Genomic DNA, 15,643 nt, shown 5'->3' with positions numbered 1-15,643 from the left:
ATTTTTCAAGAAGTTACCTCAAACTGACGTGGTGAACATATGGTTTGTCCTTAGTCATAATCTAATTTTGCTGCAGCTTACCCTGTAAAGTTCATGAACGACAAGTGGTTGTCCATCACGCCCTGCCTGACTATCACAATCAACACTTCAGGAGTAGTACCTGGCTGCCACACAATTGGGCAGTTATCCCTCTTCTGAAATGGACAGTTGTGGACCACGAAGATCGAAATACCCGCTACTGCCAAGTATCCAACGTATCGTTCATGGAAAAAGCTCTGAAACACTTGTGCTGCAAAGGAGCTTAAACAACCTCAAAGAAAACAACCTCCTTGATGATTTTAAAAAATGTTTTAGGCCAAGCTGCAGGACTGAGATGACAATGCTACAAATAGTTGATGAGGGACCGTTCATCTAATACAAAGGAGATGTGTTCCTTCTTGTTCCTTCTTACCGGGCAGCAACATTTGAAATGGTCAATCATTCCTCTCTTCTTCAAGTATTAAAATATCAGATGGGGATCAGGAGGCTAGTTCTGAGATGTTTTGAATCCTATACTTTCAACTGCACCCTGTAAATAAATCTGTGGGTGCTATTGAGAGCCTCTCACCTCTTCAAGAAGGAGTCTTCCATGGATCCTTCCTTCATCTTAAGCTCTTGACTTTGTACATGGATCCCCCCTGTGCCAATTAAACATCTCTTTTCACCTTTCTATGACACATGGTCATATATAAAACACAGAAAACTGGATGGGCGGAGTGCCTGCAAAAAACAAATTGCCCCATGTCCCTTTCCAATCAATCGTTTTTCACCACTATGCTTCCGTAGACAGACGCCTGCCTTATCGAAACCGGCACTGCCCTTGCGCCTCATGGGACCAATCCATACCACACTATTCGCTGTAGATGATCTGATCACATCTTCGCTATCTTTATCACGCTAAATGCCCAATAGAGGCCCAACATTTATTCAAGCCAGTCTATATGGTACCTAAGGCCTCCCATGAGAGGGACAGAAGACTATTAAGCATACAAACTAGTCAACAAATGGGTGGTCCTGCTCAACTAACACCCGGACTACATCAGGGAACTGCAACTATTACCCTGCTACCCTGATGTCTGGTTCCGACACACCACAAAGGGCATATACTTCCTCACATGGTGCTTCTAATGATACAAACCTTCAGGTCTATCCTGATATGCATTTTCAGCAAAGGGGACCAGGTGGCTATTCTGTATTTGATTGGCAGCCTCGATATATATAATGGTGCCCAAGTAACATAATGGTACTTGAACTCTATTCAAAACACCACTTATATCCGTCTAGCTATGAGTATTTTTGTCAATTATTGGAAAGACACTTTTGTGTTTAAATACCCCTGTAAAGAAGTTTATAGCTCCTGGCACAGATGAACAGAACAGAGGAAAATATTCTGAAGTATACTTGTGGGAAGCCTAAAAAATAAGGCTTAAGTCCAGATGTAAATCTTCTTACAGGCGATCATATGCACCTGTACATCCCCAGATAAATCCCAAGCACTATCAGGTACATGCATCATTGTAGTCATTTGAGATTTCTTAATTGCGATTTTTAAGGAATCACAATTAAGAAATCGCAAATGCCTATGCATGTAGATATCGCAGAAATATGGGCGATTTCTAAACATTCCTTAATTGCGACTGGCAAATTGCGAGTCGCAATTAAGGAATCCCTCCCCATTCATTCCTATGGGCCTAGAGGCCCATAGGAATGAATGGGAAGACATATTCATTCTGCGAATCGCAATTAGCGATTCGCAAACGGAGAATGCGAATTCAAGGGTGCAGGGGTGTCCAAAGGACACCCTGTTGCACCCCTGAAAATGATATGTGCACCCATGTTACGCACACACATGTCCCAGAGGCATGTGTGTGCTTAACATGGGACTTTAAAAAATGCACTTTGATGCTTTTTTAAAATAAATCGCAATTTACCATCACCTGTAAGGTTATGGCAAATTGCGATTCTTAATTGCGAAATCGCAAATCTTTTTACTTTTTTGCATTGCATTTAAGGAATCGTAAATTGCGATTCCTTAAATGCAATCGCAATTTAATAAATCACAAATTTTGCGATTTCTTAAATTGCGAGGGGCTACTTGCTTCATGCATTCCAAAAGCAATTTTTGCGATCGCAAATTGCCGTTTTTTTTCCAATTCGTACCGTTTGCGATCGCAAAATGCTTTGATGCATGTGTCTGAAAGTGTCTCAAGCTCCAAAAAGTTACCACACAAAACTACTGTCAGAAAAATAACTCAATAACAAGAATCTGACCAAGATGCTCCCAGCATACAAACCTATTACAAGTCTTTATCACACAAGTTCAGTAAAGCCAGGTAGTAAAGAGAGTGGACATGTTTATCGAGTACTGTGTGTAAGTAACCAGTACCTGGTAGTAAGTAGTAATTAATTTGGATACAGTAGAGATTAAAAACAAGAAACAAGTGACAAATTCAATGTTCCCCCTTCATGTATGTAAAAAAGGCTTTACCTCTTGGCGTCTTCTTCACATTTATGTTAGAATAATCAGGTGCAGCTGTAAAAGAGAAAGAGGAGCCATCACCAATGAGGCGGCATCATCAAGAACCTAAGCCGTGCAGGACCCACCATGATCTCTAAAGATCTCAGAACTGGATCCCATGAGAATGGTCAGGGATGGTCTTCTTCATGGACCACGCCTGATGTCCTTACCTGATTGTACCAAAAGCAATATCTACTGATTGTGGTTGTCATACAACATTTTAAAATACCAAAAGAAACAACACCAACATGGGGCATAATGCATGTAGCACCCCGGGGTGATAGGATTCTTAAAGCCATGATTGTGACCAGGGTCCTTCTACCAGGAAACTGGAAGTGTTGATCAAACGTTTCATTTAACTACTGGACCACAAATACATCTTCTGTTGTCCTACTGGAAAGGATCTACCTTCGCAGCAAGAGAAGACGTGAACAAATATATATGAGGCACTGACCAGGAAACATCTCATAATGTAAAATAGACTCTCTTGGCAATTCAATACCCAAATTATCTGCATATTAGAAGATATTATTGGCTGTACTCATTGTTTTGTAATTCTACCTTCAATCATCTCAATTACAAAGCTTCAATTTTACTTTTCATTATGCTGAATATTCAAACTTTGACGTAGAAGCTGTGCAAAGCTGGAATATGTTGCACTTGAAGCAGTTCGAGCACTTGTTACAGAAAATGTTTTGCTAATAGGACTTACTGGGAATATCTTTTTCCTATAGAACAGTCTGCCTCTAAAAGGGGACTTTAGCTGCCTGAATCTGATCATTCATTCTTTAGACAGGGTCTTGTGTGCTGCTATTATAACGCTTGATTGCATTTATTCCTTATATCTGGGTGTGGTTGTCATTTTCCATTTTTTCAGAAGACACATTCTTGTTATGGTTCGTCATCGCTACATTATCCCGGGTATCATGTAATTTCACTAGTGCCGGTGAGGAGCTGACGGGCACATCACTTTTCTCACCAATGATCTGCCATATTTGTCACCAGTAAATTTGTATGCTGGAGCAGTCCAAACATTATGAAGCACAGTGCCAAGAACACAAGGAGGTGGATGTTTAGGCCCTATGCAATTTGTAGGGGCCCAAAGCCAATCCTGAAGAATTTTATTTGAGCTACATTTAAGGTGTGCTTCCCCAAGGCCTGTGTCATGTTATCTGACTAGTGTGTGAGTGGCCATCTGTTAAAAAACACAGGATTCCTCTCCCGTCTCCCCAACCTAGGAGGCTACCTTTCCTTTGGTTTTTAATAATTCCATATACATGGCCTACTTGTTATTGTTAACCCCTTGTTGTTCCAGGCAGAGACAAACACAATTTCCCCTAAAGATTGATGTGTCGAGGACCATACATGCAACACCTACGTTAAGAAGGGACTGTAAGGGTATCTTGCAAACTTTATCAATTTACTTTGAACATGGATTCCAGTTGCACTTGGTTACTTGTACCTCTGCAGCTGGTCCCAGTCTGGGTTTCCTTGTTCATGTTCAGATGGTAAGCAATCTGGGAGAGATGGATTGCCCTATAGTATATCCCCATCTGTAGCAATTGTAACCCTCCAGAACTGGTAGCAGCTTATAGTTTCGATAAGTCAAGCCTCGGTGGGATCGATGCCCAGACATAATCCTGTATCAGGTTATCTATTTATCTTAACATGGAAGCTGGTGTCTTAACCAGTAAAGTGGCACAGATAAAGTTCACAACTGTTTGGGCACTACCCCTAGAGAGAATTGCAGTGTTTTCCATTTAACAAATTCAGCTTTCATTGTTAAAGTAGACCTAACACATTGTGCTTCACTATGACAGGGCCCTACCTACTGAATAGCAGCCCCAGATTTTTCAGTTTGCAAGGTAGTAAATTAAAGGGAAAATTGACCAGCGCCCATATAGAGGCATTGGGCATCATAGGTCAGACTTTGCTTTTAGTCCTGTTCATTTCTACTTTGATAGAACAGAGAAGTTATGAATAAGGTCCATCAGGGCTGCAATGGTGACCTCCAGATTACTTATGGCCGGCGTCACATCGTTCAGTTACATTATGAGTTTGAGTTGGTCCCACACTGCCATGTGAATCCCAGTGATCTTGGAAGATGGCTGATGGCTATAGCCAGGGCCACTGGAATTATGCAATTCTGCTGCTGCAGCTATTTTTGCATAATTATGGATTTGCCACATTTGCCTCATAATCCATTATCTGCTGCATATTCTGCCAATTTTAATTAAAAATAAACTTAGTTTCTAGCTCATATGGATCAAAAGTTAGAGAAAATAAGGCCTAAATAAGTGACTTCTAATATCTGATTTTTTGTTGTACAGTCTTTTTAATAGAACTTTTATCCTTTTATAACTGAGTTTTTATATACAAAAATTGGTCTGTAATGAAATATTTCTGTATTGCAATGGTTTTAACAAACTATGCAAATAAAATAAACTTGAACTTGAACTAGAGAAAATAAGGTGACTCTGGTTCCTGCGAACCGGAAGGCTTTGCACAAAGATTGACTGGTCATCTTTCATCAGCTTATTGTTGTTCTTTGCGTTAAATTGGTGCTTATAAGGTGATATATTTTTCCAAACACTGTCACCAGGTGTAAATATGACAAAACAATAAAGTAAGACTATTGGGAAAGGTGCTGCATTATTAGTCTTTTCTGGCTGCATATTTTAGTCAACCCTGCGGCATAATTTGGTCCTCCTTTGCCGCATAATTCCAGTATCCCTGGCTATAGCCAATGATTCTAATGCCAGCAGATAAAGGTACCCCTTCTCTTCATAATGTTGTTGGAGAGGAACCCACTACACTTGATCCTTGTTGTAGTTTCTTGGTACAACCAGTGGATCATCTATATAAGTTAGACCCAAACCAAACTATCTCAGAGTCTGAAACAGATAACCCTACTTCACTCGATCAAAAGCCTTTTAAACATTGATGCAAAGGAACATCCTCTTATCAGCATCTTGTCTGGTTTGTCATAAGAGGTGCAGGAGTGTCTGTTGTATGCGAATATAGATTCCGATTGAATTTCCCGATTCATGCCCTGATATAGGTACAATTCGCGTTGCCCTTATATTGGCATAGAAATCCAGTCCTTATTTAGGCATAACCCATGCAGTCCAAATACAGGCATGGCTACTTCCATCCGTTCATCTACGCCACAACGATTTCTTGGAAAACCAGACTCTTAAGCCGTTAGGGACTTCCCCTTTCTTGAATATTGATTTCTCCAAGAACTCAGTTATTTTACAATGAACATCTATTCCTTAGGGGTTCATTCATGACGTTCATATGCCCGACTTTACATCAAAGCTGGCATTACTAAAACACCTTCAAGGTATAAATATACCTTCACTTGCTATGACAAAGCACGGTGTGGTTTGGTGCAGTTCGACTACCTACTTGCACGACGCAGCTCGCTACGGCAAGTGCCGAAGAAGGCAACTCTCCAGCTGACACAATGACAAGAAGCTGTCCTCCTCTGCCAAGATTCCAGCTCCAGTGTTTCTGACTGTCCTTTCCGGGTGTTGGGAAATCGAGTCCATGAAAGAGATACCAACCTCTCATTCTAAAGGTATGGAGCTGATTAGAACCTAGAAAACCTTTGGCAATTCTTGGCAAAACTAAACCTATGCTAAAGATCATACTTCTTCCCTGTACAAGACTTAGGTTAGGTACATTGGGGTAGGCATATTTTAGAAGCACCAATTGAGTATTTTAGCCTGTGTTATTAATGTATGTATTTTTATAGGTCATAGCACCAGACAATGCTTTTGCAGTATTATTTTATATTACTGTTTACTCTGTACGCATTATACTTTGCATTCAGTCTAACGAATGTAGCAGTTTACATCTCTTGCATGAGAAAGAACACTGTTCAATAAACCCCTTATATTGAAAAGCTCGGCTCTCTATTTTTATGCAACTTTGTAGAAACGAAGCATGCACGATTGACTGAGTAAAATAGTAATTTATTTTTTCCACGACTCCGAAGATACGTTTTTATTCTTGGGGAAACAAAGTTGTCATGTTTATGCGGTTGTCAGAAACCAATCCCTTCTTGTGTATTCAAGAAAGTTTCTAGTGACCTCTGAGCTAGCTGACACTCACAATTAAGTTTAGTATACTCGATAGAGACATACTGACCTCAGTCCTATGTCAAATCTATAGTGTATATTATTCCAATGCGCAATGCCTATTGGGAATATAGGAACTACACTACATGTCCACATGATTCAAACAAGAGCAGTTAGGCACAAAATCTACCTGATTTTTATGCATCAACAGGTGGATAATGATGTCAAGTCTTATTGCAAAATTGTTTGCCAAAACTTTGAAAGCACAATTAAGTAATGATATGAGCCTATAGTTCACACAAAAAAACGCATTTCTATCGGGTTTAGCAATCAGTGTGATCTATGCCTCTTCTTGCTAGGCTATCCCCAGAAGTGACACCACAATAAAGCATGTTGCCTTATAGGATTCCAGTGGGAATCTCTCTTCCCTGGGGCCCTGCCCATCTACATTAGTTTTATTGCCTCAGCTATTTTGGTGTCCATGATCTCTTCATCCAATCTATCTTACAGATGTTGAGGCAGATGTGGAATAGCTAGTTCTGTCATTAGTGCTTCTTCCCAGGTAGCGTTGTCAGGCATCTCATAAATGTGTTTGGAAGGACATAATATAATTAGTTATGGCCAATGGTTTTGAAAGAAGTTTACCCCCAAAATCACATATAGCAGGAATTGTTGATTGTGTTTCCAGTTGCTTTACCTGAAGGGCTATCGTTCTCCCTTTTTTCCCTGTGCATAGACATTTTTCTCCATATGCAGCGAAAGCCATCTCTGCCAGATCAGAAGACATTTTTTGGTAATTAATGTCTGTAATTAATGTCTGTAGGTTGTCCTCTGTTGGGATTTGCGGTAACATTGCTGTATGGAGTGTGATTCATTGTCTATGGCATTCCTCTTAGCTTCAGCCTCCTTGTGCGCCTTGACTGAGTCTCTCATTAACATACTTCATGTGTATACTTTACCCTCCTGCTGCCCACCGTAGTTGTGAGGAAGTAACCGAGGTTCATGTGAGGTCCAAATATTTTCTAAGCATTTCTTGCATGCTCTTCTTAACTGGAACCATACATTTCAAGGTGATCTCTCTGCAGGTGTGGCTTCAGGAGACACTGTAGTCAGAAAAATTAGATATATTTTGTAGGGTGGAGCAGGTGCCAATGTGGGAAGTCCACATTTTTTTTTTTGTAAAGCGCACAATCACCCGTAAGGGTCTCTAGGCGCTGGGGGGCCGTCGGGAAGATTAAGCGAGCTATTGCCCAGAGTCACATGGTGCTGGGCTAACCTGCCGCCGGAGCCGGGGATCGAACCGTGGTCCCCAGATTCCAGCGTCAGTCGCCCTGGCCACGGCGCCACACCTCTTCCACACATCTCTTAGTGGAGACCTGTTATTTTTCTGTTTAACATCGCAGTGACCTATTTTATCGGTGATAGGGTCTCTCGCCACTATTACTTTAGTAAGTTCAGATTCTGTAAGTAATCTCCTCAGGGTGGAAATGAAGGCTTGTGTTAGGCCTTCAGGACCTTAGACAGATCCACTGGTGACGGTGGTCTCTTGTACATTCATTTTAGCATTATAGACATAGTCTGTTTCTCCTGGACTTGTCCTCTGGTCTAGGTTTGTGACTGTGGATGTGATCCGTGCTCCTTGTTTCTATTCCTCCCATACATGCTGGAGTAGAAATTGAAGTGCTTACAGATGAACGCCTACATAGTAAATAAAATCAACAACTCAGGTGCTGCTCGCTCTGACCTCAAGGAGATGGTGATGTCTTGCCAGCAACCAGTACATAATTTGTAAAAAAAATAAGCGCCAGGGCCTTCAAGAGGCCACTGCAACTTGCCATCACCCAGTGAGTTATACTGCTGCTGCTCAGCCCTAGTGTATGTGTGAGAGAATGCTGGTGAATGGAATGTTTGTGTGTGTGAGGGTCAGTTGGAGATGGGCTGAGCAGCAGTGAGGCTGCTCCTGGTAGGGCTCTCTCCCCTATGTAACTCCTTACATTAATAAACCTACTTTGAAACCTACGTGAACTGGACCATCTTCATTTTACTACATTTTGGCGACGATCTGGAGAAGAACCTACGTGTGTGCCACCTCATGGACTGATGGATTACTGACATTTTGCTGACTAAAGAAACTCCAAGGTAAAGAACTTCCTAAACTACAGCTACGCACTTAGGGGCAGATTTACAATAACTGGCGCATCCCTGCATATCAGCAGAGATGCACCAGTTATTGTGCGTCAGGGATGTGCCACCATGGATGCGCCGCATTTACAAAGCGGTGCACCATGTGGCAAAAACAGACAGATGCGTGACACATCTGTGCCGTAAAGGCGGCACATTGCTTGAGTTGCGTCGCAAGCGCGACGCAGCTCCAGCAAGGCTCTAGGGTGCCCTATGCTTACAAAGCGGCGTCAATCCTTACGCCTGCTTCAAGCAGGCGCAGGGTTTTGACGCAGCATGGGCTTAAAAGTGACAGTGAAATCTTGTAGATTTCACTCAGCCACTTTCAGGAGGCGTCCCTGCGCCGGAACGCTCACCCTGCGCCGGAACACCTATTTGTGGCGCAGGGCTTTACAACGTGACGCATCTCCCAGATGCGTCACGTTGTAAATACCTCGCACCATGGCGCCTCTTTTGTGCCTCAGCTACGTCACAAAAGTGACGCAACGGCGGCGTAAAAGAGGCGCAAGTGGCTTGTAAATCTGCCCCTTAAAGCATACTGGCACCCCTGAAATCCCCACCAGTGACCTCTACATCAGTCGTCCCATCGTACGTTTGCCAGTCCCTGCTCTACCTTCATGCTTCCTTTCTTGCTCCTTAGGGACAGTGCTCCCTCCCCTGCTACTTTGGGACAGTCCTTTCTCTAAGTGCAGTTTGCCAGGAGAGTCTCCTGTTGTTTTCATCGCCTTCTTGTCCTGCTACCTGTCTGACTTGCTGCCTGCCTCCTCTGCTCCTTTAGAACTCAAGCAGGGCTCTAGTCGGGGTACCACGCGGGTGGACGGTGCCCTCCCACTTATTTTGCCAGGTGGATGGCGTCCACCCAGCCAAACAGCTGGACTTCACTTTTTGGCCTCTCTGGGACGAGATCGGAGCTCACAGCATGCTGCTCACACGCTGACTTCTTAGATGCAATCGCATCTAAGGGGTGAGTGAGGGGAGGCAATGAGCCCGATGGTGCAAGCCATCTTTTGTGACGTCACTTCCTGTTGTGACGTCACTTCCGGTGACAGCGTCCCCCCCACTTCTTTTTTGAGAACTTGTGTCCTGAACTCAAGTGAAAGGATTTTCCCGATTTGCATCACGTCTCTGTACTGGTCTGCTGCAATTGTCTGCCTGTGTGCCTTGGATGGGGCGTGCCCTGCTTCACCACTGAACTTTTCATTATTCCTGGATTCTGGAGCTCACTACAGGAACCCTGTGTACTGCTGTTAACCCTGAAGCTGTTAGGATCGTTTTATTCCCTACCCTCCCTGCCACCGTGCTCGTCTTCCTCCACTTCGCGCTACGTTTTCCACCATTACTGTGCCTTATTTCGCTGTTATCAGCTGCCTCTCTGACTTATTGTGCTATATATTCCCTGCGCTGCTCTTATCTGAAATTTATGCTGCTTGCTGTGTGTTTTTCAATTGACCCCAACCTTGTGGGGCATGTTACATTTTTTTTTGCTGTTTCTTTGTTTACAATGGAAATTTACTGCTGCACCATTGCCTTCTAACTAGGGATGGGCGGAATTTGCGTAATCGCGTTACGCAAACCTCCGCGAAACGGTAAAAAATCTCTGCGAACACGCAGAAATTCCGCGAACATGTGGAATTGCTTGTTCGCAATGCTTTTTTCCTGTTTGCAATTGCTGTAGGCGTGCTCTGGGGAAATATCTTGCGAACACGCATTTTGAGAACGCGAACAAGCAAAACATTTCGCGAAATTGCGGAATGCTTACAAAGCTGCGTCAATAAAATAAAATAAATAAATAAATAAATGCAGAATTTTGCGCAATTTCGCATTCTCCGCGGAACGCGAAATTACCCAAACTGCAAATTCTCCGAGTGGAACGGATTTTACCGCCCAGGCCTACTGTTAACTGTCACTGAGGCTCGCGCTTCATCACCTCATCGCAATTCTCGCGAGCCCAGCCTCTGCCTGCCACGCGCCCTCTCTTTCTCAGGCCTTTCTTCTTCAGACAAACGCGTCTCCGTGACATCGCTCTCCTTATAGCGAGCGCAATGATTTCCTTCTGCCAAAACACAGGGGCCTATTACCAACGATTAGCGATATTTATCGCTAACTAGGCTTAGCAACGAATTTTCTTTTATCGCTAATCATCGCCGGAAATTATCGCTGAGATAACATGCTATTAGCAACATTTATCTCCAAAGCAATACCTTTTCCAGCGATAGCGTGAATATCGCTGAGAATACAGCGATATTCACGCATAGCGACAAAATGCTCTTAGGCATGTGATCCACCTCCCATTGGATAACATGGCTAAGAACTGGTCCGAGCAGGCGTTAGTTTTTGGATATATTCGCGCTCAGCGCGAATATTTCCAACGCTACGCCTGCCTTGTTAATAGGCGATAGCGACATTATCGACTGCTTTCAGTCGCTAATGGTTTGGGTACGCCCACTTTGCATGTCATTAGCGAGAAACATCGCTGACATGTAAAGCGGGCCCCAAACTGCTCGCTAACGCCTAAAAGCTGTCGCTAAAACATCAGTTAGCGACAGCTTGCTAATAGGGCGATAGAATTATCGCCGCTTAGCAGCTGAAAACGGCCGCTAAATCGGCGATAATTGTCTATCTTCCCCCTTGGTAATATGCCCCACAGCACTGACAGAAATGTGTCTTGTAGCGTTCGGCAATCTAACTGAACTTGAATCCAGCAAAGAGCAGTTTGCAGCCACAAATATTGCAGAAAAGCTTGTCAAATTATTCAAAAAAAAAAGTAGATCATGAAAAGAAAGAAAGGATTTTCGAAGTTGTCAAGACCTCATCGCAACTCTCTTCTACTGTGCCACAATTACTATTTTCTTACCTGCTGCTTACCTCCGTGACTTCCAATCGTCATCACCATACAGAGTATTCACTTGAACATCCTTCGGTGCTTCACTGCCGTCAAATGGTCATTGGTGGTAATGCACCTTTAAATTGGAAATCAATCTCCCTGCACTTTCTTCAGCTTGACAATTCATGTCACGCCTGATATTACTGTAATCTACCTTGTGCATTGTGTTCAATGTTTCCCCACACCTGCACAATTTATACCTTATTCTACTGTTTGAATTCCGCTTTACAACTTTATTGTTAAATGATTACAGGCATCATTACAAGGGAGTGTGTTGGCTGGAACTGTTTACATCTGTATTTTTTTATGAATTGTTTGGCTTTCTTTTGAGCTAGAGTGCAGAAGTTTGGAGTAAGCCATTAGGGATGCCTCATGGTACACTACTCACAAGAGGTTCGTTGAGTTCCTATATGGCTCTTTATTTGTTTTTATCATTTCTCTAAGGTCATTGAAGAAATGTTTTCTGCTTGTCTATGCATTTGAGTGGCATTTTGCCCTTTCTATACTCTGCTTAATCCTTTCTCTTCTGTCGCACGTCAGGGTTGCGATTGCATGTTGTACTTTGCTCTGTGGTTGTACCTTATTAATGTGCTGATGTTTCCCACTTTTACGTGGTTCTAGAGTTATTAGCAGAAGTGTTATCTATTCTTACAAATAGGGGTGGGGTCGCACACTACTCACACACCGGCGGTGTCGCCCCTAAGGACTCTGGTCAATGTAGTAAAGTGTTCGAGATGCATCATCTTTCGATCTTCTGCTATCTTCGCTGTCTTCGCCATCCCTGGACACGTGTTTCGGGGTATTACCCGTCAGCAGCAGGGATAGGCCGTGTACTGGGGTTGCCGATGGCTGCCAATATCTGCCAGGTATAGTACCACTCAGGCGCGTAGGTGCAGGATCCCAGGCTCGTCAGCCCGCTGCTCAAGGGAGCTTTAAAGTTACAAATGGGGGTGGGGTCGCACACTACTCACACACCGGCGGTGTCGCCCCTAAGGACTCTGGTCAATGTAGTAAAGTGTTCGCGATGCATCATCTTTCGATCTTCTGCTATCTTCGCTGTCTTCGCCATCCCTGGACACGTGTTTCGGGGTATTACCCGTCAGCAGCAGGGATAGGCCGTGTACTGGGGTTGCCGATGGCTGCCAATATCTGCCAGGTATAGTACCACTCAGGCGCGTAGGTGCGGGATCCCAGGCTCGTCAGCCCGCTGCTCAAGGGAGCTTTAAAGTTACAAATGGGGGTGGGGTCGCACACTACTCACACACCGGCGGTGTCGCCCCTAAGGACTCTGGTCAATGTAGTAAAGTGTTCGCGATGCATCATCTTTCGATCTTCTGCTATCTTCGCTGTCTTCGCCATCCCTGGACACGTGTTTCGGGGTATTACCCCTCATCAGCAGGGATAGGCCGTGTACTGGGGTTGCCGATGGCTGCCAATATCTGCCAGGTATAGTACCACTCAGGCGCGTAGGTGCGGGATCCCAGGCTCGTGAGCCCGCTGCTCAAGGGAGCTTTACTACATTGACCAGAGTCCTTAGGGGCGACACCGCCGGTGTGTGAGGTGTGTGAGTAGTGTGCGACCCCACCCCCACAAGGGCGCCAGAACCAACAAGCGCCAAGAAGAAGAAGTCTAACTGCGCCAACCAGGACCACTGGGGATCCACCAGGTATTGGGCTGTGCTCCTTCTGCCCCTTTGTCCTGTCCTGGGTCCCTGCGCAATCCTGCCACTGTCGTGTGGCCTGTCCTGTGGGCACTGCTAACTAAACTGCTAAGCGCTCCCATTTCTCTGCGCCAGTATCCTGGACTGCCTCTCTACTGGTGCTGCTACCCTACCTACCCATCGCTATCCTACTGTGCCCCTGAGTAGCGCTGGAGGACTGCCGATCTGCTGAGCGCTACTGCCAAAAGAGCGCTGTTGAAATTGCCCCCCTTCAGAAGCACTGACAGTCTTATTCCTGCCCTGCTGGCGCTGTGGCCAGAAGCGCTGCTGTCCCCGAAGCCCCCTGCCGAGGCGCTGCAGAAGTACTCACCGCCACCGCCCCAGGCTGCCTGCTGTGCCCTGAGGAGCGCCGATTCTGCCGGCAACTGCCCCCGGCGGCCCCCGGTGCCCAGAGAGGGCCGCCGTCATGTGCTGTGGGCCGCGCTAGGCCCGGAAGAGCAGGAGGCAGATGCGCCGTCATCGGTTGCGCCTGAGGGGCCGAAGTTACCGCCGCAGCCCTGTGAATCGCTGCCTTGAGAAGCGCGGTGATTGCCCCCAGGCGGCCCTCGTTACAAAAAGAGGGCCTCCGCTGTGTCGTGGTGGGCCGCGCCCGGCCCGATTGTGTGCCGTCCTCAGTACCCCCCTCGGTGGCCCCCAGTACCCGGAGAGGGCCGCCGCTACTTCTGGAGGCCGCGCTAGGGCTCACCAGGCGAAGCCATCCTGCGTGCATCCTTCTCACTTGACGGGGGCGCGTCAAGCCCCGCCCCTGCCATCGCCGCATTCCTATTGGGCCTCGAGGCTGCGCCCCACCTCGGCCCACACTGAATGGTTCTGCCTGGTTGCAACCCCCTTGCCGGCCGGGGTCACTCACACCGGAGGGCTCTGAGGGAAGTAAGAGCCCTCCACCCTCGCCGGAGATCCTACGCAAGGGCCCCGGGGCGGACCGAAGATAAAAAGGTAACTCCAGGGAGACAGGAGGAGGCCCCGAAGCCGCCCCTCCCCTGCCAGAGACTGTTGTTGGGCCCCGTCGGCCCTTAGTAACCAGAGAAAGTCCTTAGAACTGGGCCAGGATCTCAGTTAGGCCCCGTGACTGGCACAGGGACGAGTTAACCCCTGGCTAGGGGTCTGTTACTGTGGTTTGAAATGTTGCTGAAACCTGCTTCATGAGAGTAAGGGACCTGGTTTTATGAACTGTTGGCTCTGCTAATGGAATGCTTTGCACCAGCCTACTGAAAGGTTAGTTCTGCGTAGTAAAATGTGGCATGATTGCTGAAATGTTTTACTCCTGATACAGGGAAAGAGTTATTCCAACCTAATGCGGTGGCTAATAAAGGTCTACAGTTAAATAGTGAACTGTTTAGTCCTCTAATGCAATGTTTATTTATGCTGGCTGAAATAGTTATTCCTAATGAAGTGTTTATTCTTGCTAAATGAAACGTGTTACCCTTACCTGATGGGATGGTTATCCCTATTCAAGGAAATATTGGCCTGGTTTAAGTATCAAAACGCCATTCCTACTTAAATGCACTGGGTACTCCTATTTGAGGAGATGTTGATTCTCGATGCCTAGTGTATCTATGCTCCTTTTACCTTAGGCACTGTTTATTCTTGCCTTACTGAAAATTCTCCACATATGGTAAAGGAAATATTTATTCCTGCCTGACGTAGTATTTTACCTTTACCTAGTGAGAGATTGCCTGATTCTCCAGGAAACGTTTATTTCTGCAGAGTGAAATGCTTACTCCTACCTAATGCCAGGTTTCCCGGAAGCCCACAGTTACCTACTTACATGTTTACTACTGTGTAAAGAAACGTTATATCTTTCCTGACAGGGTTATGGCGATATGCTGAGTTCATTAGGGAATCACCCCCTTTTCTCCTGCAGTGAAATGATGATTGAAATGTTCATCCTAGTTATGGAAATGTTTTACGTTGGCTTCATGGAATGTTCTACACCAGCTTAAGGGAAGGTTTTTGTTCCTGCATAAGGCATTTCATTACTGCCAAAGGAGAAGCTAAATGAAAGCCTACGGTTAACTCCTGAATTGCTCATATAATGGAATGTTTTACCCTGGTGTAGTGTGAAGAATGAAATGCTAATCGACATGCTATGTTGATTATTGAACTGCTCCCTTTACTCCCCTCTGATGAAATGCTTTGATGACTAATTGATACTGTCATTTTCCACTCCTGAACCTTGATCTTAGATAAAAGCTATGTGATTTTTAATCAAACTC

The 15,643-nt window shown here is 45.1% G+C and overlaps 1 protein-coding gene across 1 annotated transcript in view; it reads right to left on the bottom strand.

Moving 5' to 3' along the window:
* LOC144768903 (cell adhesion molecule CEACAM1-like) overlaps positions 1-15,643 on the bottom strand; it is a 235,468-nt gene that overhangs the window by 4,613 nt on the left and 215,212 nt on the right. The window contains exon 13 of the mRNA XM_078652916.1: positions 2,528-2,572. Coding sequence (XP_078509042.1) covers positions 2,528-2,572 — 45 coding nt within the window. The remainder of the gene's footprint in view (positions 1-2,527; positions 2,573-15,643) is intronic.

Source organism: Lissotriton helveticus, chromosome 7 (assembly GCF_964261635.1).
Source record: "Lissotriton helveticus chromosome 7, aLisHel1.1, whole genome shotgun sequence".
Lineage (NCBI taxonomy): Eukaryota > Metazoa > Chordata > Amphibia > Caudata > Salamandridae > Lissotriton > Lissotriton helveticus.
Note: the sequence above shows the minus strand (reverse complement) of the source record. Positions and strands in the feature narration are given on the sequence as shown.